Source organism: Neopsephotus bourkii, unplaced genomic scaffold (genome assembly GCF_033783945.1).
Source record: "Neopsephotus bourkii isolate Nb327-2 ecotype Australia unplaced genomic scaffold, CSIRO-AGI_Nbou_v1 NB_1557, whole genome shotgun sequence".
Classification (NCBI taxonomy): Eukaryota; Metazoa; Chordata; class Aves; order Psittaciformes; family Psittacidae; genus Neopsephotus; species Neopsephotus bourkii.
In genome coordinates this window covers 430703-458692 of record NW_026902033.1, presented here as the reverse complement: position 1 = coordinate 458692, position 27990 = coordinate 430703, and the positions used below count along the sequence as shown (strand labels likewise).

Here is a 27990-nt window from a genome sequence, read left to right as displayed (position 1 = left end):
CCGGGGGCAGCGCGCTCGCACCTCACCTCTGCTTGCGGAGCAATGAGGAGCCGGGGGTAAGCTCCCTCCTGCAGCCCTGGGGCTCGACGTGGGCTCGCTCGCTTTAAAGCAGTAACGACCGTGCCCTAATGGCTGCTGTTCCCCTGTTTACAGGGGACTCGGGTTGTCGGTTTGAACTAACGTCTTCGCTCCCCGGTGGCTGTGCTGCTACGGCTTAACCCCTTCCCTCCGGAGCCAAGCCCGTGTTGGCAGTGCCAGCCTAGGGCAGAGCGAGAGGGGACGGGTTTCAGGGGGTCATAAACGTTTCTTCTCTCAAGGGATGGTCCTGGAAGGGAAGGAAAACCGGGAGCTGGATTCCTTTGGGAAGGACTTCACTTCATCTTTACTCCTATAGCCCAGCAACACCGTCCTCCAATCGGCTTTGCTGCATGACAGTGGGAGAGTTCCCCTCCAGACCCTTCTTTCTCCTCTCACTTGGAACTGGCCTCTACGGGCATTGTTGCAGCAGGACTGCCAGTAAGATCTTGTGGTTTTTACTTCCCAGTGTCTTTTAGGTGGACCAGCCTTTGTGTCTGGGGTGCCTGGGGTTTAGAGCCTATTGACCCTCAAGACTATGGGGAATATAGAAAGGAACATGCGTTGTTGAATCCTGCAGGGTGATGCTCTTAAAACGCCTCGATGAAGAAGGGGTTAAAAATTACCCTGGATGATGGTTGGGAAAGCAGACAGCATGTCAGGAGCATGAATGCTCATTGCCTTTATGGGAGACATAGCAGCATCTCCTCTGAGATCTCTTGTATCTGAAGGACCCTCATCATATCTTGTGAGGCCTTACTGGCTCCCTGGTTAAATCCTGCATGTGTGTACTCCTGACCTCTGGCTGCTGCACCCACCAGGAGCCTTCCAGCACGCCCACTAAAACTCACCCGCAGTACTCATGTGGGTATGGGTGCGTGAGTGGATTTTGGCTCCCTGAAAGCTGGCTCCCCTCCTCCTGGTTAAGCTACCCTGGGCATTTGTGCTGAATTATTTGTGCCAGGTAGTAACCAACATAAAGAGCAAGGTATTTACAGCTGCAGAAAGGAGCTTTGCTGATGCTTTTGCTTTTCTCTTTGCCAGGACACTAATGCTTTAATGTATTTGGGGACAGAGTACTGACAAACCAGAAGAGAAGTTTGTGGCTGGTAAGTGTGAGCTCTTGGGTGAGCTGGAGGGGGGATGTACATAGAGAAAAGGGTATTTGCTGAGTTTTCCTCTGCTTTTATGAGTTCTGTGCTTGGGTAAAACCTGAGTCAGCCCCTCCATTGGGGGAAGGATCCCTGCTGCATGACTCTCTCTGAACCCCTGTCCCACTGAAAAGTCTCATTCTCGACAGTGTGATGAAGCTGGGTATTGATTTGAATCCTCTACACTGCCTTGGTGTGTACATCCTCTGTGCTAAGTGTGAGCAATGGTTTATGTATCTAGTAGCAAAGCTGATCCAATAGGGGAAAGAGCTATTAGTAACTGGATTGGTAACCCTGCTTCCAGTCTGCTCCTTGTACAGGGGTATGCGTGTATCCGGGTCCTGCTGCCTAGGCTTGCAGAAGTGAGAAACATAACTCTTGCTTGGTCACAAAATGGTTTTGGTTGCCAGGGAGAAGCAACTATAAGAGTTTGCTGTCCTGCCTCCAATCAGAAGGAGAGCACTTCCTAACCTACTTCTCTCATGTGCTTAGGGAAATTCACGAGCAGAGGAAGGAGCGAAATATTTAGTGCAAATGGCTTAGAGCAGCTTGGACTTACCTACACCAACTGCAAGTAAAAACCCAGGCAGGTTCTGAGATCTGCAGCGCACGGCCTTTCTTGAGGGTGCTAATAGAGATGCTGGAGAAGAGAAGGCTGCGTGGAGACCTCAGAGCAGCCTTCCAGTGTCTGAAGGGGGCCTATAGGGATGCTGGGGATGGACTCTTCATTAGGGACTGTAGTGACAGGACAAGGGGTAATGGGTTAAAAGTGAAACAGGGGGAGTTTAGATTGGATCTAAGGAAGAAGTTCTTTCCTGTGAGGGTGGTGAGGCACTGGAATGGGTTGCCCAGGGAGGTTGTGAATGCTCCATCCCTGGCAGTGTTCAAGGCCAGGTTGGACAGAGCCTTGGGTAATATGGTTTAGAGCGAGGTGTCCCTGCCCATGGCAGGGGGTTGGAACTGGATGATCTTAAGGTCCTTTCCAACCCGAACTGTTCTATGGTTCTATGATTCTAAGTCTGATCACATCCAGAGCTGTGCATCAGTACATGGACAGGACCAGCAGCTCTGAAGTCACCAAGGGCAGCTGAAGCCTGACTAGCTGGTTGTGCTGCACAGCACTGATAGCTTGAGAGAGGACAGCAAGCTTCCAGGGAGGTTCTGGGTAGGAGACCTGCTTTCTTGTCTGTTGTACTAACCCTGCTCCTGCACCAGTATCGCTGGCTTTGAAGTTATAATGGACACAGCACAGTGGTGTCCAGAATTGGGACTTGGCTGATTTAAAGGATTAAAGCTCTGGTTTAAAGTATTTTCTCTGTCTGGTTTGAGAACTAACGCACTGGCATTTGGTCGTTAGTGATGATGATGTTTTGAGACCCACCTTCCATTTGTCTGGTGTAAGAGAGCAATGTGAATGTAGGGTGCTGAAAGAGATTTGAGCTTCGAGTTCAGAAAGCCCCTCAAAAATCTCAGGGAATTCCATTGCCCCTCAGGCTGAGCCATTTTAACTTAGTGTTAGTAATGAGATTCCTTTGGAATTAACTGATGAACAGCGTCACTGCAGACTACATTTATCTTTACTTGTGTTCTAAGTGCACCTCAGCTTTTAACATATGAAATGCTGTGTGAACGTTCATACTGATGGCAATGTTCTTCCTTTCCAAGCAGAACAGAGTAACTGATACTCCCAAGGAGAAGACTTGGCTGTTCTGATTTGGGTTTCCCTCTCGGGGTTGACAGCAGTGAGTAGGAAGGCACTGAGAGTCAGGCAGGTTGTGGGGTCTGAGCTCGTCTGTCTCCTCCGTGTTTGGGGCACACTGCCTGGGCTGCCGTTTTCCCATCAGTTATCCTGTGGGAATAACACGAGTAAACTGCCTCGCAGGCTGTTGACAGCAATTAAATATATCTGTGTCTCGCTTTGAGAGAACACGATGATCATAAATAAGGACGCAGATTGCTTCGTGTTGTTTGGAAGGAAGTTTAACTCTTGCATCTCTGTACTCGGGTGCTCCAGGGGATCACTGAGCTGTCTCTCCCAGCCCTTTGCTGTGCTGCTGCAGTGAGGACTGTGCGTGGCCACCGGTGCCTGTGCTGGGACAGGGCTGGGTGCAAGCCATCGGTGATGCTTGATGAGTGTGTGTGGCCACCGGTGCCTGTGCTGGGACAGGGCTGGGTGCAAGCCATCGGTGATGCTTGCTGAGTGCTTCCCTGCTGTAAGGTCTGTGCCGTGTACCCGTGCAGCTTCCCCCCATAACCAGCGTTCCAGAGGCAGCCAGGGCTGTGGTCCATGGTGTGGGAGGGAGCTCACAGAGAACTGCAGAGCGGGGCACCCCGCGTTTCAAAGTGCTTTGCTGGAAGGAGCGTGTCCACCAGATGCAGCCCAGTGCCTTGGCTCCTCCATGTGTCATATGACCCAGTATGCCAGATGTGGCCCCTTGCACTTGTCCCAACATAACCTCCTATCTGATATGTAAGATGCTGCTATTCACGTGGTTTTTCTTAGAGACAGAGCCTTAAATGTTCTTATTCTAATCTTGGTAGTATTTTGATGCTCATTTTGAATGGATCTGTCACACAAGACAGTGGAGTGAAGCCCCACAGCCTTTAATCCCTGTCTTGAAGCTTTTTGATATTCAGGATTAACAGCAAAATACAGCCACTTGTTTTTAACCCTAATGCATCCTTCATGGCAAAATGATGTCAGTAAGCCCATTGGAAATAATGTCAGTAAACCCATTGGAAACAATGGGCATGGAACAGTGAAGCGTGCATGGGTAAGGCACGTGTCAAAAGGTGCAGTGTTGCATGGTTTTTTCTCTCCAGAACAGGTCACAGCCACATTTAAAGGTATTTGAAAGGTGGGGGAAAAGGGTCACTGTTGTTTTAATGGCTGATGCCTCAGCTTTATGACTGCAGCACTCATCTTGCTGGCTGTGGGTGAGGAGGCTGTGATGAGCTGCAGCCCTCCCTGGGTGCTGCGGTGGTATTTGTTAGCTGTAACCCTCTAAAAACCCAAACCCAGATGGAAAAGGCTGATCTTATAATGAAGGAATTGGACTGCACTGGAGGTTTGGGAGTGATTTCTGGTTTCTGTCATGGTGTCAAGACCTGCGTGCTGGTGTCGAGATGAAACGTGTGGTCAGAGCACCTCTTGGCTCCCACCCATGCTATGCACCCACGTTTTCTCCCTGTGGAAGCCAGGGTGTGTTGGGCCTGGATCTGGCCTTGATATGGAGTTAAAAAGCAGCCAGGAGACATCCCTGGAAGCTGTTTTAGCTCTGCTAATCTAGATGTAGCTGGGAAGCAACTGAGCTACTCATTTCTGTCCTGTCTCGTCTGCAAATGAGCATAATAATAATTCCCTTTCCTTACCTTTAGTCTGGTCAGATGAAACCTGTGCAGGGTGGGGCCCAGCTTCAGAGACTGGCACCATGGGACAGTGACTTTGAGCTGGGATGGCGAAGGGACTGGAGAGAATGGAAAAACTAGGATTTGTCAAGGGAAAAAGCCCATTGGCATTCGGGACGCGCCTGTACTGGTTTGTGAAAGTTCAAGAGGTCTTTGCAAGTGCTGTTCTCTGTCCCGGAATGGATTTGGTCTAAAAACACACCTAAAAGTATGTCACTGAGCAGCGTCCAAAACAGGCTTTGCAAATAGGCGTTCACTGCGTTTCAGGCTTCGCTCCTAATTTATGAGCAAGGAAATGGAGCAGGAGGAAAAGAGGCAGCACCGTGGCCTTCAGACCCTGTTGAGAGCAAGCACAGCAGAAGCCATCCAGCAGCTGTGTTCTCGTGTGTCAAGCAGAAACCCACCAATATAACCAGTGTGTCTGCCCCTAAGCTCGTGTCTAATGTAATATTAATCTGTGCACTGGCATGTGTGTTTGGGCAGGATTTAGAGCATCCCATCAGTTTGCTGCGCTGCTGGTTTGCTCTAACACTGGTGGGGGCTGAGAGAGGAGGGAAAGGGAAGGACTCCACATTGGGGAAGTGACAGCACAGCAAGTGAATACCCACTCTTCCTTGAGCAGCAATGGAGGTTCCTAACCCAGGATTGCTAAGAGCAGAACTGCAGCCCGGTGTGGAAGGTGCCATGGTGCCAAGCACTCTGCTCTTAGATCCCATTTCAGATACCAGCTCATGCGCTTTCCCCCTTTTGCTCACCCTCTGTTCCCATTCCTCGCTGTGGGAAGTTGCATTGAGATCTGTGACTCCCCAGGGAATTAACCTGTCGTTTTCCTTGGTCTGCCCACTGCTCTGAACCTTTATGGCCTGTTAGAAACAGGAGTCATGTCAGAAACTTCAGGAGGGCAAGCATTAGGATTTGGGAGGTACCAAACACACTGAAGTACCCTGTGTGCATGTTCACACATACATAAGCGTGAGCACACGCATTGAGAGTGGCCTATTTAACTTGTGCTGCATTTGAAATGCATTATGTGACAGCGACCTGTGGCAGGGTATGGAAATGGTTTCCCGTTTAATTGGTGGCTTCTTTGGGATCTTCTTCATCTTCCTCCTCCAAACTCAACCTCCATAGCGCAGTCCCCCAGGTCCTGTCGGAAGGGTTGTCCTCCTCTCCCCATCCTCCTGTCGCTGTCCTGAGTGGTCTGACATATCAGCAATCAGGGGAATGGCTCCTCCAGCCCAGGGACCGACGTTATCTGCCGTGTGGGGAGGGAGGAATGCAGAGAGCAGCAGCATCGCGATCCGCGATAGCAGAGCCACAGGCACCGAGCAGCGCGGTGGGTTGCTGCAGCGAGCAGGGGGAGGGAAAGCTTATTTTTAACTGGGAACTACCCAACTGAGCTGGAGTAGCTCTGCTGCCTTGCTGTCAGCGAGGGGAGGTGTGGGGGAACACGGACAGGGATAAGTGCAGTGCATCTCTGCTAATGGTGTGTGTGACTGTATGGGGGGGTGGAGGCAGGTCGGGTGCGATGACAGTGCATGCTGCTTGCTGTGTGTGTTTGAACCCGCGTGTCTCAGCGAGCAATTCCTGCTAACGTTTATCTACTCCTGTTTTGCAGTGGGGTTGGCTCTTCCCTGTGCCCTGCTCCCCGGGTTGCCTGGCTCCCGGCCATTCCTCTTTCCCTTCCCAACTCTCAATCCCCTTTCCCTCTCCCATCCTCAATCTGCCCACCCCTTCCTCTCCTCCGAGCCTGACCCTTCTCTCTCCTTGCCCCTCCTTCCCAGCCGATCCCTCCCCTTGCTCTGGATCTGCTGGCTGGGGGATGTTTTCTCATGCTCCCTGGCAGATGTGACAGCTTTGGGAACTGTATCCTCTAGGAGCAGCTCTGTGTGGAGTTGAAAACCCAACGTGGTTTCCCAGGCAGCAGGAATGGATCGCTGAGAGAATCCCAATCTCCGACTGCTTTTGTCTTGTGGTAGTGACTTTTCTTATTTCTGTTTGTGCCATTTCGTACGGTGCAGTTGTCAGCAGTGAAGGAAAGACTAAAGTCTAGGAGAGGGTTATAAAATCAGTGTCACGGGATTTGTGCTGTTGTATTAAAGGGATGCTGTCTGCGTTTAAATACAGGTTTGGCTTGATTTACAAAACCTTCTCTGCATAAAATGTTGTTCTGCGTTTCTGACTGACTGAGAAAAGGCCTGATTTATGTATTGTATTGCAACATGCTTTAGCTGGCTATTGGAAATACAAGTAAACAGCTTGTGCATGAAAACCACAAGTGCAAGCAGACTGCTTAAATCCAGACCTTCTCAATGAAAGGCAAAACCTCCACCGATTATTGCAGTTCATTGGCTTTCAAGTAACTATTTTTAGTGTATTCCTTTCATTTGCTCTTAATGCAGTGGTACCTTTAAACCACCTGTCTGATACAGCAGCGTCTGTATAAGCAAAGATTGATGCTGACTCTATGGAACAAATGTCAGTGGATACCCTGGGGTGTGTTGGGTTTGGAGTTGATTACATTTTGCTGGTTTTAAGATGTCTGTTATAGGCAGAAGGTAGAGTCAGGCCATGTCAGCTCCTCACCCTCACACTGACCATGACATGAGTAGATGCTTCTGGCTGGGTTTAGGAAGCACGCTTTGTATAGAGGATCTAGGTGGAGTCCAGGTGTTGGCTGAATGTGAGTATACAAATGTAGTGTTTGTGCTTATGCAAACTGATGTGCTGGCACAGAGCCACTGCTCTCTTTGAGGCCAAAATATCACCTGGGCTTTCCAGATCTGCATCTTGAGTTAGTTGAGCCGGAATCGTTCTCCTTCAGGGGAAATGAGTGACATGGTCAGAGAACAGTTGATACTACAAGTGCTAATGGTTGTAACACCACATTTTACTGGCCACCTGAAGCAGATAAAGAGCAAACTTGGAAGGCACTGTGTGTTGTGCCCTGAATATCTTCTCTTTATGGAGATGAGGAATGAAGCTGTGAGACTTAGGAGCGAGAGAAGGGAGGGTACTGGTTGACATGGTACCATTTCTCTGTCTGGAAATACCCCTGTGCTGGTGGATCAAGTAGCTGTCAGGCCTGACATGTAGTCAATGATTCAGAACTGAAGCACTTGATGTAATACTACAGAGATATTTCCTGCTTTCCTTGGAGGCTGTGAAAGCTCCTCAGTAGCACCAGCTGTGGGTTTGAACAGTACTAACACCATGAGCTATTAGAATACCTTTCCTTTCCCGGGTTGTCTGTGCTTGGTTTTCCATACAGAATTGCCCTCTGTGTGTTCAAGGCCAGGTTGGATAGGGCTTGGAACAACCTGCTCTAGTGGAAGGTGTCCCTGCCCGTGGCAGGGGGTTGGAAGTGGGTGAGCTTTAAGTTCCCTTTCAACACAAACCACTCTGTGACTCTATGAATCACTGTGAGTAGCTGCAATCCAGACCTGGAGCACAGAGGCAGTTCCCATAATCTCTCCATTAAGATGTATTTGGGTTTTCATTGGAACATATTTTAAGCAAAGATTATCCTGGCTGTGAAACCTCTTCTGGGCAGAGCAGTTGCTTCCAGCATCTTCTGTAAGTGCTTTTTTACTTGCCTAACCTTTTGCTTTCCTTTTCAACTATAAGGTATCTTTAGTAGGCTTCTGCTTTAGTAGTGCAGTGGACATTGTCAGTGTGTGGTCTGTACTTTACCAAGTGGGTTTAGATGGTGTAAAGGTCCTTCTGCAACACACAAGCACTTCCCATCGCAGCCACTGCAGGCTCACGGTAACCAAACGTGAAGCCAGAGTGTCCGTGTTCTCAGGATCTCAGCCCAGCACTAGGAAGCAAGGTTGGCATTGACCTGGTGCCTGCACTTTGCTCCTTCAACAAGGTTCAAGTGGAGCAACCTGGACAGTCTTTGACATATTTCACTGTGGGGTAAAACCCTCGAGGTTTGCTGAGTTTTGAGACCAGTGTCCTCTAGAAGTGGGTCCGTGTGTCCACAATGCCTTATCTCTGTACATGTTCTGTGTCCCTGACCCCTGTGAGTATTTATTCAGCACAAACAGTGGGAAGCTGAGGTCCTGTACAGGGGAAGAGTGACCACTGCAGTGCTGAACATTACAGAGTTGAAGTGACAAAGCTTCTCTACCTGATGGCAAGCCAACATTCAGGACTTTAAGAGTATGAGTGAGAAGCAAGTGCTAAAATTAAAGCTGTCAGTGGAAAGGGAAGAGCACCTTACTGGTGGACATGATTTAAAGAAACCTGTCCAGGTTTTTCCCAAACTAGAGAGCTTTAGCACTGCACTACCTAAAAGTATTTTGGCACCGAGTCTGTTTTGTCCCATCTCTCTGATGGCTCCCATTGCCCAGTTCATCCTGTGCATTGGCAGCATCTTGAAGAGGAGATGAAGAGCTGGGGCCCATCACTTCCACTGCATCCATAGGACAGTAATACAGCAATCTGCCCATTAAATGTGTTTCTTCAACAGCAAATAGGAAAATGTAACTTGGAATACCTGTAACTTCAAAGCCATCAAACCAAGTGATAGAATAGAGAACAGCTCAGGGGAGAAGGGACCTCAAGAGACCTGGAGTCTGACCCAGTGCTCAAAGCAGGGTCTTCTTGGAGGGTCAGACCAGGTTGTTCAGGGCTTCGTCTGCAAGAGGAAACTTGCTCTTGAAAACCTCTGAGGATGGAGACTGCTCAATGCTGGACTGTCCTGTTCCTGGAACAAAGATGTTCTCCCTTCTATCCAGTTGGGACCTCTCTTGTTACGCCTCTCCTGTTGTCATCTCTGACTTCTACCACTCTCCCACTGAAAAGCCTGACTCTTCATAGGAAATCTCCCTACCTCTGAGCTGGGTCTTCATGGAAAGGGTAGCTTCCCCTCACCCCATCTTCCCTCTCTGTCTTTTATGAAGCCATTGTGCCTATCCATCGTAGCCCTCCAGTTACTCCAGCTTCCCCACCTCTGTGATTGCCTGCGGAGCTCTGGTTTTTCCTTTTCCTTTATATCTTCCCACTCTCAAAAAGCTCTAAACCTTTTGGATTTCTAGCCATCTACATCTCTTTTTTTTGGCTATAAAGTCTAGGTGCAGGTTTTTGTTGTCTCCTGTGTCAGGGTATATTTAAGTGTAGCTGCTTTTGGCTTGTTGCAGTTGTAATGGCTCTTCACACAAACTGTCTCTCTCAGCCCCCAAGGGAAAGGAGGCTTAGGTTTTAATTTTAGCTTCTTCAGCTACCTGCTGACAGGTTTGGTTTCCACCTCCCACCTCCTCCCTCTCCCAGACCCTCTGCCTTAGCTAGAAATACTGAGAGCCAGAAAGCACTCTTGTTGCCAAAGGAAGAGCTGCCCAACCCTGTTGTCTTTAAATGGGAATTCAATGTACTTTACTTAATTGGAGTAACCAGTGAGCCGACAGCCTGAGCCCTCATCATAACCACTCTGCATTCCAGGCTTGTAGTGGAATTAACACTGTTTAACTGGCTGGCCTTTAAAGCCATTTAACCCAGGTTCATATCACAGAATCAGAGAAGGGTTTGGCTTGAAAGGTCATCTAGTTCCAACCGTCCTGCGACGGGCATGGACCAGACCGTATCTCTTACAGGTATTTAAAATGCTTATATTGGGCAATATGAATTTGCAGAAGAAAGGGAAGCCAAGTGTAGGAGTTCAGCCATAGATACAGGTCTCTGTTCCTTGTCTGAAATGGGAGCACTGCTTCACAGTGGGCAGAGCATGAGAAAGGTCATGAGCTCTTGAGCAAGTCATTGCTCTCTCGTTGCCTCTATTTCCTCACCTGTAAAAACAGCTGATCAGCTCTGTTGTTAAGGTGCTTGTTCTTAGTATAGTGTAATTAACTGATACAATTGATATGTGATGTTACTGATGGGCCTATTGACGGACATGCACTGATGGCATCGCCTTCTCTGATTCAGGCACCATGTTCCGCAAGAAAAAGAAGAAACGCCCGGAGATCTCTGCTCCTCAGAACTTTGAGCACCGTGTCCACACTTCCTTCGACCCAAAGGAGGGCAAGTTTGTGGGCCTGCCACCTCAATGGCAGAACATTCTCGACACGCTAAGGCGCCCCAAGCCAGTGGTAGACCCTTCAAGGATCACAAGGATGCAACTCCAGCCGATGAAGGTAAGAAAGAAAGCCTACTCTTCCCTGTCCCTTGGGCTTCCCTGCTCCTTGGGGAGGCCCAGGTTGAGGCAATATGTATTTAACTGGGGCTAAGGGTGGGATCAGTAGGGAAATCAGTGGATAGCCAGGGCTGGGCTTGGATAACACCACCCTGAGGCAATAGTAGCTTCATGAGAAATAAGGACGGTGGTGTCCTTAGCTGGCATAGTGTCACTGTTCAAACAACCAGCTGGCTGCCTGTCACCCTACCAAGGACCTGTGAAAGCTCCCACGGTAGCTGACAGGGCCTGGGATGTGTTCAGCTGTTGTCCATGGAAGCAGAGAGGAGAATTCATGGAGAGAGCTGTTTAGCAAGTGTGTCATTCTGGTGGGTGAGCAAATCTGGCTGGTGCTGAAGTTAACAGGAAGCCTGAGTGGGATGGAGCGGGGCAGCACTAGCTGGCTGCTCATGGGTGGTGAAGTGAATGAGACACAACAGGGAGCAGGGCTAAACTAAGGTTAGGCTAAAAGGGTTTATAAACCAGTGTTTGGACACAAAGTGGGACATAGTAAATAGGAGAACGTCCTTCAAGCAAGTCCTTCAGGAAGGAGAAACAAGTTCCTGATCCCTGTATTGGTACGGGTGTATTTAGATGGCTGTTATAATGGCACCAGGAGACTGTGTTCGTAAGTGACTGCTGTGTGAGGAGAGGCAGAGTCATGATGCCCTCTTGGAAAGCGAAATGCAAGAGAGTGGCAGAGTTATTGTGCTTCAAGTCCTGCTAGCTTGTGGGAAGGTTTTGTTCCTGGTTAATAAAAACCCTACAGGGGCCTAAAATCTCAGTGGCAAGTTGTAAAATAGAGATGATGCTACTTGGATTTTAGGAGGGACATAAAAGAAAGTTTTCTGATGAATATATAGCTTTTCGTGTACAGAGGCTTAAGACATAGGGAATAAATGGGAGTGCATTTTAGTATAATGCATGCATTAATGCAAAATCAAACCTGCAATTTAAATGGCACACCAGGATCTCTGAGCAAAATGCTGGTTTAGAAAGGAAAAACTTACTCAGAAAGTGCAGGTAGAAGAAAAGAGGGAGGAGGTATTGCCTCCTGGTTTATGGTGTCCTGAATGTGCTTTGAGGTTCAAATGTAGTAGATAGGACCACGATCCAGAGAAGAGAGAAACTGTAATAAGAGACCAACTTGGTTAGATCAGGAGCTCTCTAATGAGCTTAAACTGCAGGAGGATTGCTCAGAAGGGTGGAAACTAGGTCAAGTTATAAAGGGCAGATAGAAATGTCTGTAGGAACAAAACGGGAAGGCCAAGGCACAAAAAGAGATGTTCTTCTCCGAGAACATAAAGGGCACTATGGAGCCATGGTAAGTACACAGAGGAGGAGGAGGAGGATGAAGGAAGGAATTTGTCCCTGCTCATTTTGGAAGGAAGTTAATAACAGATGACACCGTGAGGGATCTTCACACACGTTTAAGAAGTCTCCCTTAAATGTTTAATGCTCTTTCTCCAGTCTATTGAAAAAGTTACCAGTGATCAGTGGGGTCACACAATTAACACGAGCATGATGTGGTGGGAATGCAGGCTAGAGCAAAGACACGAACAGAAATGAGACTTCCTAGATGAGTCCCATGTTTTTGAGGCAGCTGGGCCTAATGAAATTCAAGGAATTGCAGATCAGTGGGAATAATTTCGACTTCCAGAAAAAGACTGGAACAAATAAGCAAGTAATCTATTTGCAAGCACTTCCTGAGCGATAGCAGGGTAATAGCCAGGAGCCAGCATGGATTTATTAAGAGCAAATCATGTCAAGCAACCCAATTTCCATCAATCACAGGGTATCGGGCTTTGGGTCAGGGAGAAATGAGAGCTCTCTCCTGTATCTTGGCTTCACTTAGGCTCCTGATACTGTACCTATGGCATTCCCAGAGTAAACTGAGGTCATTTCCTCATGTATTAGGAAAAGTCTACTCAGAAGGGTGAGATGTAACTGTCAGAATAGAAATGGGTACGAAGAGATTTATTGGAGTTCATCCGGAGTTTAATACGAGTCAGTACTTTCATGTCTGACTTCTTAAACGTGTGGATGGTAAAAGCTGAGGGGAAGTGCAAATCTTTGAGAGCAGAGATGGAATACCAGCAGTGTTGAACAACTTGAGAAGGATCTTAAACTGATACTGGGGTTCTTTACCCCACTAGGTCCAAGTGCAGATACTCTCCTAGACTGCATAGCTTAGTTGGTTATTTCTGGTAAACTCCATTTGAACAAATTCCCTTTGAATTATACCAATGAATTTAAGATTCTATATTTATTTAATTATTTATTTGAAGTGTTAATTGGCCCTATTAGGCAGAGCCCTTATACAGAGAGTTCTGGATTCAGCTATCATAGAATCCCAGACTGGTTTGGGTGGAAGGGACCTGAAAGCTCCTCCAGGTCCAACCCCAACCCCTTCCACTGGAGCAGCTTGCTCCAAGCCCCTGTGTCCAACCTGGCCTTGAGCACTGCCAGGGATGGGGCAGCCACAGCTTCTCTGGGCACCCTGTGCCAGCGCCTCAGCACCCTCACAGGGAAGAGCTTCTGCCTTACATCCAACCTGGATCCCCCCTGTTTCAGTCTGAACCCATCGCCCCTTGGCCTATTGCTCCGGTCCCTGATGAAAAGCCCCTCTTCAGCATCCTGCTGCATTAATCTGCTGCAGCCTTTGAACACAGCTGCAAAGTAGAGCCAGCTCTGGTCCTCTCTGTCCACTGAGGACTGACTTGATGGACTAGAAGGCAAGCAGGGTGACTACAGCCTCATTTTAGGAAGTTTTTAGCTAGGAGCTGGGGTGAGCACTGGAGTGGATTTTCTACAGAGGCCTTAGCATCTGCCTTGGAGACTTGTACTTGGAGAGCATGTTAGATAGAGGTCTTTACAGAAGGACTCTTGCCCATGTACTCTGGATTAACTGGCTCTGGGTGTTTGTTCCCAATTCATTTCAAGTTATCCTTTGTCCCAGTTTGCCTTAACACAGATTCATCAGTTGGAGGAGGGCCTCTTTCTCTCCCATCTGCCCATGCAAGCACGAGCAGGGGTGTGGAGGCATCCTGCTGTGTGTCCTGTGACTTGGGGGTGTGCAGATCACATTTGTCAGACTCGTTTCTGAATTAGTACTCCTAAGTGAGTGCTTTATTGCTGTAATGGATACCTCTGGCGTATCTAATGGATGGATTGGAGCTGACAGAAGCCTCTTGTCACCCCACTGATGGATCTCAGAGACGGGGTTTCTGACCATTTGCTTTTGCTATTATTTTCCCTTATCAAGTTTGGTGCAGAAGTGATGGAAAGAGTTTAAGGAGTAGTGTCCTCGGTTTGCTGTTTGCTTGACAGCAGCCATGGAGGAAGGGAGATACACGTGGTGAAGGAGGCGTATTGCTACCACAGGACTGAAGGAGAGCTGAATTCCCTGCTGCAGGTGATGGTGTGAATGCAGCGGTAGGAGTTGGACGGTCCTTTCTTCACCTTGTTTGACAGCATCTTCCCTTCTGCCTGTCACTCGCAGGGACTGATCCTCATTTTGTGCACTGCAGTGGCATTCTATTGAAATTACTGGAGCTGCTGTTTTGCACCAGCTAAGTATTAGGCTCCATGTAATTAATTCAGCATCTCTAGAAGATCCCTGGAGCTCAGTTAGCAAACAGGAGCTTGCCATCCCTCTAGGGAAGGACTTTCTTCAGGCAGAGATTCAGGAAAGAGTAGGAGTGATCTTATGCTGTGAATTTCTATGAAGAAATGAAGTATTTTGGTTCCCAGCACTAAAAAAGCTTCTGTAAGCTTTTCAGTTCCACAATAAACAAGGTAGAGCACTGCATAATACACCGGCAGGTTCAAGTGTCCTACTTGCGTTGTGCTGTTGCTTGCTTGGATGGAAGCCTTGCTCTTCATGGCTTGCTTACAAAGCGGTTGTGAGCTGCTGTGACCCTTTGTTCATCACTGTTCATTCCAATAGCTTGGCGGAGCAGAGGATGCAGTGCTGGAACAGTGTGGTCCTCACTGGTGAGGATGAGGATGCATTAGCAAAAATTGTTGAGAACCAGGCTAAGGGAAGCAGATTACAACACTGCTGAGAGGGCTTCAGGGGGAGCTGAGCCTTGTATTGGAATAGCAAGGTGATGCTTGCAGCTAGAGCATACAACATGCTGCAGAGCTTGGTGAGCCCAGGTTAGTGATGTAGCGGAGCACAGTCTCGGCCAGAAGAGTCAGGAGTGCTAAAATAACCCTGGCTAACGTTTTTAGGAGTGTTGTCCTTTATAACATGACTGCAGCAGCAGAATTCCCTGTTCCAGCTGAAAGCTCTGCTGCCTCTGACAGGAGGATGTAACCCAAAGATGCCTGGGTTTAATTCCCCTCAGTAAAGGACAGTGAAAAGAAGAAGACAGAAGAAGAGAGGCTGCGTGGAGGCCTCAGAGCAGCTTCCAGTGTCTAAAAGGGGCTACAAGGATGCTGTAGAGGGACTCATCAGGGACTGGAGCAATAGGTGATGGGTTCAGACTGAAACAGGGGAATTTCAGGTTAGATCTAAGGCAGAAGCTCTTCCCTGTGAGGGTGCTGAGGCGCTGGCACAGAGAAGCTGTGGCTGCCCCACCCCTGGCAGTGCTCAAGGCCAGGTTGGACACAGGGGCTTGGAGCAAGCTGCTCCAGTGGAAGGGGTCCCTGCCCTGGCAGGGGTTGGAGCTGGAGGAGCTTTAAGATCCCTCCCAACCCAACCCATCCCATGTTTCTATGAAAATTCTCTCTTTTCCTGTATTCCTTGAGTCTTCTTTGACCAGACCAACAAAATCCAACCTTTGCCAAGATAAACTGAGCCTGTTTTTCCAACCCTCCCTTTCCCCCCTCCCCATGTGTTTCACAGACCGTGGTGAGGGGCAGCACAGTGGAAGTGGAAGGTTACATCTCCGGGATACTCAACGACATCCAGAAGCTTTCTGCCATCAGCTCCAACACTCTGAGGGGCAGGAGCCCCACCAGCAGGAGGAGAGCGCAGTCCCTGGGGCTGCTGGGGGAGGACAGACCCCCCGACATGTACCTTCAGAGTCCTGAAGCAGACTGGGCAGACAAATATGGAAACTACCTCAATTGCAACGGTGGGGCCAAGGTGACCCGGAGGCAGACGATGTGGCCAGACTATAAACCCCGACTGGAAGGGCAGCCTCATCCCAATGGAATGGTAATGAAAGCCCAGTCCCTGGGGCCCTCCGAGTTCCAGGGTGCTGATGGCAGCTGCCTCCAGCGTGCCGCTGGGTTGCAGCCCATGCCGGCTCTGCCAGGGGACAGCGAGAAGGCAGGCAAGAAGAGCTCAGATGAGTGCTGGCCTCAGCCTTGTCTGGTCCGACAGGCAAACTCCAGGCCCTCAGGGGAGGGCAGCCCCAGCTCCAAATCAAGGGAGAACAGCTTGAAGAGGAGGCTCCTGCGCAGCGTGTTCCCCTCCTCCAGTGGCTCCAACAAGCCAGGCCCTGCCCTGCAGATGAAGGTAGAGTTTTTCAGTGGGGTTTGGTGAGGGCGATGTTGAATTCCCAGTTGCAGAGGTTGCTTTCACAGCTGCACAAATCTGATTGCAAACACCAGAGAATCATAGAATAGTTTGGGTTGGAAAGGACCTTAAGATCATCCAGTTCCAACCCCCTGCCATGGGCAGGGACACCTCGCTCTAAACCATATTACCCAAGGCCTCTTCCAACCTGGCCTTGAACACTGCCAGGGATGGAGCATTCACAACCTCCCTGGGCAACCCATTCCAGTGCCTCAGCACCCTCACAGGAAAGAATTTCCTCCTTATATCCAATCTAAACTTCCCCTGTTTCAGTTTGAACCCATTACCCCTTGTCCTGTCACTGCAGTCCCTAATGAAGAGTCCCTCCCCAGCATCCCTATAGGCCCCCTTCAGATACTGGAAGCTGCTCTGAGGTCTCCACACAGCCTTCTCTTCTCCAGGCTGAACAGCCCCAGCTTTCTCAGCCTATCTTCATATGGGACCATCTGTTATTGTTGTGATTAATGGTGGAATCAAACCAGACCTGGTCAAGGGGAATGTGTAGGGTGCCTAAGCATCACAGAACAGCAACCAGATCTACATGAGAAAGTCTCATCAGTGGAGCTGTGCTTGCAGGAGGCTGGGGACTTCCTTATTTTTGCCCCTCTATATAGTAAAGGCATAACTTAGATGCTTTGTGTGAGTGTAAATGTGCTTTTGCCATTTGGGGAATTGCCATCATTTACCATAGTAATGTATTCTTCTGCCTTTGCAAAACAGAACTGCCTCGGGAGAGCTTGCTGGCTGCAGCTCTATCTGCCAAGCTGCCTACGATAGGAACCCAGAGGACTGTCTATGGGATATCTGACCGTTGGGTTTTGGTGAGGGTGGGACAGCTCATAGCTCCATCTCCCCCAGGAAAGCTATCCTGAACGAGTGACTCACTTGAACTAGGAGAAAACCTCTGGTTCTTGTTACTGGATAGGAAATGCAGCCCTTGAGGCCACTGTTGTAATCCATCCCAGTCTAACCCAGCACTCCCTGTCCTTGCAGAGCTGTTGGGTGGTTTCAGAGGTTGGGCTGGTGCTTGGCCAGGCTCATTTCTAACAGATGTGGAGCTCCTGAACTCGGAGAGAGACAACAGGAACCAACAACACTGAGTGTTCCATAGTGTATTGTGGGGTGGGACTTGCTCCGACCTGGCTTCTTGCAGCGTGCATAAGGATCAGGCTCAAGGCTTTCAGACACAGCCTTCTCCCTGCTCATCCCCTTTCTGAGTGAGTGAGGTTTATAGGAATGCAGTTCTCGTGTAGCACAGACTGCACCCATTGCTCTTGGTGTCTCTGGGTGATCTATGCTGCTCAGAGGCCAGTCCTGAGTACTTAGAACTGACCCCTTCTTTCTTCTCTACAAGAGTGCCTTTGCCACAGCACTTTGATGAGGAAGAGCAGAGGTTACCAGTCAAACAGTGCGGGCTCCTGGGTGTTTGAATTCAACTGTGTGAGAGGAGAAGAGCAGCAAAGACCTTGAGGTTTTCCAGACCATCTCCCTGCTCCCGTGAGGGATCTCTGCTGTCACTGGCAATTGTTTCTTCTAAGCTGTTCTGATGAAAACCTTATTCTCCCCCCCAGATGGAGGCGGTGACATGTAATTGTGATGTATGAGAAACGCATCACTGGGGAGGAAACGCATGGGGGTACAGCTGGCTGAAAACGGGGAGGTGGGCGCCTTGACGCACTGCTTAGAGTCACCATGGGAAGGTCGGATGCTCTTTCCTTTCAGCTTAACACGAGGGAGGAGGAGTGGGAGGCCCAGTGACATCTCAGAGTGTCCAGACTGTGTCTCTACAGGGGCTGTCAAATGATGGGAGCAGGAAACGACGCCTGCACGTGGTTAGGCAAGCGTGTGTCAGCTCGCACGCGTGTTGTGTGCCCTCTGCGTGCTCTAGCTTACATAAACCCTTCTTTTCTTCCTCCTGCTCTGTTTTCCCTCTCCCTGCTGAGACAAAACAAGAGTTGGGAAATGAAGCCCTCGTTGCCATGAGCGTGTCTGTGCAGGCTGCAGGGGTGGAGCTGCTGAAGGAGGAGGAAGGAGGCAGGTTGTGCCTGTGCCCTCCCGCTCCGCAGGGCCAGGAGCTGCTCACTCAGGCTTCCAGGGCTCCTGTGTGCCTGTGGGAGAAGGAGCCCTGTGTGAGGCTTATGCAGATTTCACTGCTGACAGAAATCCTTGATTAAACCCAAAGTGCCTGGAATGAAACACTCTACAATTATTTTCTGTCTGAGACGGGCAGGATGAGAGCCCTTCAAGAGCTCTATCTGCTGGGAGGTTTCCGTTCCCATGTGCATATTATTAACTTTATTAATAATCTGTCTCAATTGTGAGAGAGAAAAAGCTGCTGCTTTGAAGTTTTTATTTTGCCCTATAATATAAATGATTGGCTGGCTCCTTCTGAAGTTGCTACTTTGGCAGACCCACCATTACTTTACATAGAGCTAAGTAGATAATGTAATTTAAACCTTGCTCCATGGTGTTGGAGTTTAAGCAGTTAACATTTCCAGCCCTTCAAGATTTATCCTCCTTAGGAGCCCTGTGCATAGTGTTAGCATGGGAATGTGTATCCCGAAGCCACATTGCTGCAGGCTGGGATCTTAGTGCATCTCCTCAACTAAGCAGGGCTGGGCCAGGTTGGTGCTTGAGTGGGAGGTCTCCCAAACCTGGAGTGCTTTGGGAAGGAGCACAGGTAACCCGAATTCATCACCAGTCAGTGCAGAGCCAATGGATGCCAAGGTGGATACTCCTCCATGGCTGAAGCCTCACACTGGATGCACACAGAGCTATCCTGGTTGAAGGCTCTTTCCCAAACCCCAGTGCTAATTCCATGCCTGATCGACAGGAATGCTCTGCAGGTACCAGTGGAAAGCGCAGGGGAAGTTTTCAGTAGGCAGAGCAGAATTACCCAAAGGGAATTAGGCCAAGACATCAAAGTGATTTACAGCTTTGGCACGGATCCTCTTTCCTTTTACATATAGGGAGATCAGAGGCGCAGAGGGATAAAGGATTTTTGCATTCTCTGCAGCACAGGTTGCCCTGAGCTCTGATGGCGAGCTCGGAATGCTTTAGAGCAGCTGGCTCTTCCTGGGGGTCTGGGGTTTATCTGGTATTTATTTTGAAGGTATGTGTTTTAAAAGGTCCCTTTTAAACTGCCTCCATCTGGGGGTCCTTAAAGCATAGCACCCATCCTGTAACTGATCCCTGAAAACCTGCATCCACGGGGCTTCCCCTAGTCATGCAGCCTATGTTCATAGACTCATAGAATGGTTTGGGTTGGAAAGGACCTTAAGATCATCCAGTTCCAACCCCCTGCCATGGGCAGAGATGCCCCACACTAGACCATGGTGCCCGGTGTTCAACCTGCCTTGAACACTGTCATGTCCTTATGCTGAGGACGCCAGAACCCCCTCCCCTGACCACTGGTCATGCTCTGGAGATGCAGCCTAGCACTTGGGTGGTTTCTTGGCTGTGAGTGCACGCTGAAGCCAGGCCAGGTTCAGTTTCTCATTGACCAAACGTTGGGCAGAACCCAACAGAAAGGAAAGAGCCCAGAGCTCTTGACTCCAATCTGCCACAAAACGCCCTTGGCCAGAGTGGGATAGCACCCAGCTGGTTCCTGACACTTCTTTCTTCTCAAGAATCTAGGGGCTGCAGTGACAGGACAAGGGGTAATGGGTTCAAACTGAAACAGGGGAAGTTTAGATTGGATCTAAGGAGGAAATTCTTTCCTGTGAGGGTGGTGAGGCACTGGAATGGGTGCCCAGGGAGGTTGTGAATGCTCCATCCCTGGCAGTGTTCAAGGCCAGGTTGGACAGAGCCTTGGGTGAGATGGTTTAGAGTGAGGTGTTCCTGCCCATGGCAGGGGGTTGGAACTGGATGATCTTAAGGTCCTTTCCAACCCTAACTATTCTATGATTCTATGAATCTAACCATTGCTTTTCCTTCCTTCCACTCCCTTTGCTCTCCTCAAAGCCTACCGCTCTCTTCAGGCCCCAGCACTGGGGTTCCCCGCGCAGCCCCGCAGCCAAGGCGCAGTCTCTTCCCCCGGACCAGCCTGCATCCGATTTCCCCAGGATGCTCTCAGAAGCTGGGACCCCACAGAAGTCCCCACCGGTGGAGAAGGCGACGGCAGTGCCACAGGGCAGGCCCTCCCCTGCTGGCTCTCCTCGGAACAGGCAGACGCAGACGAGCTCCAGCAACCTCCACCTTCCCCAGGACCCTGCTGGGAAGGGGCAGCTGGGCGGCGAGGACCCGGTGGTGGTGACGCACGAGCAGTTCAAGGCTGCCCTGAGGATGGTTGTGGACCAAGGGGATCCCCGGGCGCTGCTGGAGAACTACGTGAAGATTGGTGAAGGGTCCACGGGCATTGTGTGCATTGCTCGCGAGAAGCACTCGGGGCGGCAGGTGGCGGTGAAGATGATGGACCTGAGGAAGCAGCAGCGCCGGGAGCTCCTCTTTAATGAGGTGAGGGTGGAGATGGGAGCGGTTCTGCTGCCCACCGTGAAACCAGTGTGGTAAAGAGAAGGGGAGAGCAGGAGGCATCTCCTTGTAATGGCGTTATAGAATCATAGAACCACAGAATGGTTTGGGTTGGAAAGGAGCTTAAGATCATCCAGTTCCAACCCCCTGCCATGGGCAGGGACACCTCACAATAAACCATGGCACCCAAGGCTCTGTCCAACCTGGCCTTGAACACCGCCAGGGATGGAGCATTCACAGCCTCCCTGGGCAACCCATTCCAGTGCCTCACCACCCTCACAGGAAAGAATTTCCTCCTTATATCCAGTCTAAACTTCCCCTGTTTCAGTTTTAACCCATTACCCCTTGTCCTATCACTCCAGTCCCTAATGAAGAGTCCCTCCCCAGCATCCCTATAGGCCCCAAATGGCCTATATGCTGGAAGGGAAATGACTGGGGCGTGAAGGCTACTGTGTTGTACTCATAGGTACGGTTGTGCATACTTGCTTTGTTAGGTAAGACTAGATGTCGTTAGGGATTTGGTGGTGGTCAAGTGTTCACTGTGTTTTTACAGGTGGTGATCATGAGGGACTATCAACACGTCAACGTCGTGGAGATGTACAAGAGCTACCTGGTGGGAGAGGAGCTCTGGGTGCTCATGGAGTTCCTACAGGGGGGAGCCCTCACAGACATCGTGTCTCAGATCAGGTATGAAGCTGAATCCGACGCATCAGCGCCTGTGTTCCCAGCTGACAGGGAAAAGCAGGAGAGTGGAGAGCTCTGGGAAGAAGGGTTTCCCTCAGACCTTGTGTCTGCAGTGCTCTGAAACCACTACACTTCTTAATTGTCATTCATTTCAAGTATGGGATAATGCTTCTGATGTAGAAGGAGCCTCATTTACTGGACATCCCTTTCGATACTTGCTATTTATCTCCTTGATAACCTTCCCTGTGAAATACAGTACCCATAAAGAGGAGTGTTTACTATTTCTGTTGAATTCTGGCCAGGAAGCTCATTGAATACGTATTAAAGAGCACCCAGAAACAGTTGTCAGTGGTACAACCTCAGTGAGATTGAATTTGTGGCAAACTCCTCTGGAGAAGTGCAGCAGAGCCTGGAGAGCTGGACTCCTTCCCAAATTTCATTGCCTAAAGATAGCAACTACCGGACACTCTCCTAAATTTGTTTTCCCATCCACACCACTTCATATTCATTAAGGCCCCAAGTATTTCTGTAGGGCAAAGAAGCTGTTCTCAGATGGCCTTTAGAGTCCCAATCACAAGGTGCTCTGGTGCTGCAGTTATGATGTTTGTGTCTTACCCATGACCCTGGAGCACCCTTCTCCTGCTCCCAAGCAATCCTGCAAGACTGGTGCAGGGAACGCTGATGAAAAGACTGACCAAGGGAGTCTGTAAGATGAGCTTTCCTTCTTTGAACACTCAGAATCTGAATTGGGTTACAATTAGGCAGTATTGCTAACGCTAATTGTGTTTACTTCTTTTTAATCACAGTATGCCTTTAATTCGCTTACGTGCTTTGACTGGCCTGGCGTGGATTTAAGGCACATATCTTGCTCTGTTGGGTTTTGGCTTCTCTGCTTTGAAGTGTATCTGTGGTGTGTCTGGGAGCTGTAAAGAGCACCTTGTCCTCTGTAGCCTCTACAATCCCATGGATGAGGAGTGTCTTGGACACTTGGAGCTGGCCAGGCCCTCCAGCATTGAGTTCAGAGCCACATCTCCAGCGGCTCATAGCAGCCTTCCAGTGTCTGAAGGGGGCCTATAGGGATGCTGGGGATGGACTCTTCATTAGGGACTGCAGTGACAGGACAAGGGGTAACGGGTTAAAAGTGAAACAGGGGAAGTTTAGATTGGATCTAAGGAAGAAGTTCTTTCCTGTGAGGGTGCTGAGGCACTGGAATGGGTTGCCCAGGGAGGTTGTGAATGCTCCATCCCTGGCAGTGTTCAAGGCCAGGTTGGACAGAGCCTTGGGTGCCATGGTTTAGTGCGAGGTGTCCCTGCCCATGGCAGGGGGTTGGAACTGGATGATCTTGAGGTCCTTTCCAACCCGAACTAGTCTATGATTCTATGAGAAGTTTGGGAAGCAAAGGTTAAGCCTGCAGAGTGCTGAGTTGTGGCACTGCAGAGCCAGTGAAACTCCTGCAGCGCTCAGCTGGTATTAGGAGCAATGGAAGGAGAGAGAAATGTTCTGAAGAGGTTTATGGAGGGTCTGGGTGGTTTATACCCACCGATGGGACTGAATTCCATTGCGGGAGCTCAACCTAGATGTGAGTTACTTTATGAAGCCTTCCTTTGAAGCTTTTAATGAATGCTTGTTTTTCCACATAGTGGAAACAGGATCTGTTCTAAGCATAGCATTTATCAAAGGTAAGCTGCGAGCCTTTATCAGTTTTTCACAGGGAGGAAAATACCCTCATTGCACTCATTAAACACTTGCTGAGGCTGATAACTGATCTGCATCTCCAGGAGTGAGGTAATCCTCTAGTAATCTGGTTTGCACTATGTAATCACTTGACTGAAACCAAATTCCATACGTGACAAGCTGAAAGCATACTTCTCGTTATCTTCGAGAACCACAGAGCTCACTGTGAAATGAAGAGCACTGTTTCTATGCAGGTTAGGTTCTTTGTTGGGGTAGTCCCTCACTTAGCCTTTGCCCTTCTCCTTTTACAAGCTAAATGACAAGTAGCCCCTGCCATCCTTCCGATGTGTTTGCCATCAGCGTGGCACAGTGCAGCTACACGTAGGTGTCCTGGTGAGATGGTCAGTTTGGTAGAGTAAGGTATGGAATACCAACCAACCAATGGAAGGATACATTTGTCACTGCTTGTACTCAAGGTGTGCTAACAGAGAGAGTGGTAACTCTCAGGAGTGTCTTCCCTCCTTGTAGTCTGTGATGCCTTTAGTTGGATATAAGAGCATCCAAAGTATCTGGCTGCACGAAACCTGTAAAGGATCCCCATATTCACTCTCAAATGATGTGTTTAGGTGCTTGCTGGATAAAGTTGCACAATGAGCCCTGTGAATAATGGCTTTAATACATTGGCTTAAGAAAAAGCTGTCTCAACAGTTCCTATGGCACCTTGGCACAAAGAAGCAGGCTTTCCTATCAGAACTGCTTGAAACAGCATCTTCCAGAATGAATTGAGACAAGACTTTCAATGCAATTTCTCTCTATTAGACTTATGAAAACTTCAGATTGCTAACCATTGGGGCAGGGATGTTTTCAACAGTAAAAGGCAGTCATAGAAGAGCAGTAAAAGTGAGACAGTAATGGTCATGGAGAACCAAAGCATGTATCTGCAGCTCAACTTCAACATTGCACTATGCCTCCAAAGAGGACCTGTGGACGAGTACTGTCAACTGCCCAGTGCAATGCAGTTAACCCTCTGTATCCTCTCATTTCAGGCTAAATGAAGAGCAAATTGCCACAGTGTGTGAATCAGTGCTGCAGGCTCTCACCTATCTTCACTCTCAGGGGGTCATTCACCGAGACATTAAGAGCGACTCCATCCTTTTGACGCTGGATGGAAGGGTATGTTCCTCAGGCAGACGGTTTCCTGCCGCCTGCTGCTGCAGCCTCAGCCTGTCTCCTTGTGTCCTTTCTGTTCACAACCTCCTTTGTGAACAAGAGGCTCACAGACCTCTCACTCCCTTTTGTCTTTGTCTCTGGTGTTCCCCTCCAAGGTCCTTTCCAACCCTAACTATTCTATGATTCTATGTTGTTCCAAAAGTGTTTTTAAGCTTGGCTCCTTTTCTCTTTGCACAGGTCAAGCTCTCAGATTTTGGCTTCTGTGCTCAGATCAGTAAAGATGTACCCAAGAGGAAGTCCCTAGTAGGTACTCCCTACTGGATGGCTCCAGAAGTTATTGCAAGGATACCATACACTACCGAGGTAAGGGACCGCTTCCCCGATGCCGGAGGAGGTAGGAGATCGTATCCTGAAGTGTCACAGGAAAAGAACTGTTGGCTTTTCTAGGAAGAGCCTGTTTAAAATACCAATACAATCCTGACTCCATGCTTGATCGGGATGGTATCAATATTTATATCAATATTTCTGGAAACAGGAGCAGAACAGGTTGTTCTCCTTCCGGGAACGAGGCATAAACTTGCTCTATTCTTATACCTGAGGCTTGGCCTAGACTTGTACGTGCTCTCGTGTGGACAGATGCTGGCAGGGAGCAGCCTGTGGCATGATATGGATCAGTAAATCAGTGCCATCAAGGGAGGGGAGGAGAGGAGGGAAGGCACAGATGTGAGCTCTGGCTTTACAGGCAGTGGCAGCAGAATGACTAGTGCTGCTCACCAACCAACCAGCCAGGAGCAGCACAAGCAGTTGCTTGCAGACCTTTCCGTGTTGCAACATCAGCGAGGCTCAGTCCTAGCTGGAAAGCTCTTTGTTAACAGTCCAACGGCAGCAATGGGAATGGGTTAATGTTTTACTCTCAGGGCCGTTTGTCAGGGGTGGGTTGTTGGGGAAGCAGCAAAGCAAGGACCTGTTGCTCTGAATCGTGTGTTGACCTGACATGGGCTTCCGCAGGTGGATATCTGGTCTCTGGGGATCATGGTGATAGAGATGGTGGATGGAGAACCCCCCTATTTTAGTGACTCTCCAGTGCAGGCAATGAAGAGGCTCCGTGACAGTCCTCCTCCCAAGCTGAAGAACTTCCACAGGGTGAGCATACTGCCATGTGAACCTGATGGTGATCATGGGGAAACATCCCGATCCGATCATGTTCCCAGTAGAGCCCGTGTGAAAGTCATCCTGCTAGCACATGTTGGTGAACTTCTTTGGCCCTGGTGCCTCAGTGGCTGCAAGCTGGTGCTGACAGCTAGTGGCTGCTCTGGGAAATAGCCCTGATAATGTAAGGTCACTTGGGCATCAACCTGGTAATGCAAATCAAAGCTGCTTCAGGCGGACCCAAGAGTTAACATCTGGCTGAGGCTGATAGAGTAGCTCATCTTCTATGGAAGTAAATAGGAGGATTGCTCTTGAGAGTTTCCAGTTTCGTGGCTTTCAGGACTGCAAAGGTTGCATCATGGTTTGAACAGGAGAGCTCATGGAGATACTGCAGCCACTTTGAAGATGAGCTCAGCTTCATGATTCCATACGGCAGAGTAGCAGTGGCATAAGAAACACAGTGATTAGCTTTCATAGAATCATAGAACAGTCAGGGTTGGAAAGGACCTTAAGATCATCCAGTTCCAACCCCCTGCCATGGGCAGGGACACCTCACACTAAACCATGGCACCCAAGGTTCTGTCCAACCTGGCCTTGAACACTGCCAGGGATGGAGCATTCACAACCTCCCTGGGCAACCCATTCCAGTACCTCACTACCCTCACAGGAAAGAACTTCTCCCTTAGATCCAATCCCTGTTCCAGTTTTAACCCATTACCCCTTGTCCTGTCACTACAGTCCCTAATGAAGAGTCCATCCCCAGCATCCCTATAGGCCCCCTTCAGATACTGGAAGCTGCTCTGAGGTCTCCACGCAGCCTTCTCTTCTCCAGGCTGCCAGTCACCACTTAGAGCCAGTCCTCCTTCCATTTGAGCCCAAGGCTCTCAGATCACCCAGCTCTGCAGCATCCTGAGCTGTTGGGCCTTTCCAGTTCAGCAGAGGATGTGCAGCTGCTAAAAGTGACTTATTTAGCAGAGCAGACTGCAGAACTGACAGCAGACACTCACCATCCACAGCTGCTCTGCCCTCTTTCCAACAGGGATCTGCACTTCAAGGGCACATCCCGGACCCAGGGCTTGCACCCCTTGGCTGCGCTGGTTGGGATCACCCACCTTAGGTGGTGAGATGACCCTGCACAGGCTGTGAAAGCCAGAGGTGTTCAGAGGCTTGCTCTGCTCCACTTTGTCCTGGGGAGCAAACTGGCACCAGCAGAGCCCTGGGTTAGCAGGCCAGTGGCCGTGGTCCCCCCATCTCCCTGCTGTGTGAGCAGAGCTCAGCACCAGCTGTGGATCCATCCCGATTGCAGTTAATGGTGCACTGTGGTCAAGGACTCTAGGATGGGTAGAGCAGGTTGAACAGGCACCACCTGGGGTGATGTGTGCTGCGTTCCTAAAGTCAAAGTTGATTTATGGGCAGTGATCAATCCTGGTGCTCGTACTGAGCTCTGTTGTGCCTCCTCCCTCTAGCAATCACCATGAAACCGTTCAAAGCGCTTGTAAAATAAGCAGTGGCTCAGTGTGAAGAGCATTCCATGAGCTACGTCCACGTTAATCAGAGCTGGGAAACGCCCCCCAGTCTGAAGTGGGTGTAATTAGTGGCATTAAATTAAATACATGCCAGGCTGATTGTTTTATTCCATTTTAATGATGCAGAGGATTACCCCCAGCAAGAGATGCTCAGCCTTCGAGTGGCTCTTGGGGCTGGCTGCCCAATGGGCTTTTATACCTCTTGCAAAGCACGAAGCTGCTGGTGGTTTTAGGTACACTGTGCTTCAGCTTCTTGTACCTGCAGCATCAGGCCTCCAGGCTCCCAGCACCAGTTTGGGAATCCTGTTGAACTGCTCCATTTCCTCAGTCTGTGGCCAGTAAAAGAATGACCTGCTCACCAGTGATGTGATGGGCACTGGGGGCAGAAACCCGGTGAATTGTTGAGTTTAGAGGCAGGAAAGATTAAATAAGAAAATGGGAAATAGTTAACTGAGATGGAAGGGTCTGGCTGTTGGGTGTTAGCTTGCTGTGCCCCATTAAAACAAACCTTGTGCTACCAGTGACAGAAAGGCACTGCTGCAGCATGGGCGGATGCTTCCTCATGCTGTGTCCTATAGAGAAGCAGGGCTGCAAAGCTGGAAGCACAGGCTCTTTTACCCAAATCCCCCTCAGCAGCCTGTTGTTGCATGGTTCCTTGGGGGTTTGACCTGGTTGCTTTTCCACAGACCTCCCCAGTCCTAAGAGACTTCTTGGAGAGGATGCTGACCCGGGATCCGCTGGAAAGAGCAACGGCCCAAGAGCTTCTGGACCACCCCTTTCTGCTCCAGACAGGACTTCCCGAGTGCCTGGTCCCCCTCATCCAGCAGTACAGGAAGCGGACCTCTACCTGCTGACCTGCCCAAGGGAAATGGCAGGGCAAGTGATGGTTCCTAAACCCGGAGTCACCGGGATCAAGAGGTTTTGTTAATCCTGACACATGAGCAGGGCACTCTCGCCCCGGGAATGGTGCTTGGAACT

General features: G+C 49.6%; 1 protein-coding gene across 4 annotated transcripts; it reads left to right on the top strand.

The window, feature by feature from the left end:
- Positions 1-27989, top strand: PAK6 (p21 (RAC1) activated kinase 6). 4 transcript variants are annotated; one of them, XM_061370999.1, is made up of 12 exons: positions 1-56; positions 318-516; positions 1120-1184; positions 6419-6606; positions 10563-10771; positions 15662-16279; positions 20303-20794; positions 21363-21496; positions 24214-24340; positions 24575-24700; positions 25346-25480; positions 27699-27989. In XM_061370999.1, the coding sequence occupies exons 5-12, from the start codon at positions 10568-10570 to the stop codon at positions 27864-27866; spliced, it is 2004 nt and encodes a 667-aa protein (XP_061226983.1). In that variant the 5' UTR covers positions 1-56; positions 318-516; positions 1120-1184; positions 6419-6606; positions 10563-10567; the 3' UTR covers positions 27867-27989. The 4 variants fall into 4 exon arrangements, with proteins under 4 accessions (XP_061226983.1, XP_061226981.1, XP_061226982.1 ...); XM_061370997.1 differs by having other exon boundaries at positions 6419-6609; XM_061370998.1 differs by lacking the exon at positions 6419-6606.
- The last annotated feature ends 1 nt before the right edge of the window (position 27990 follows it).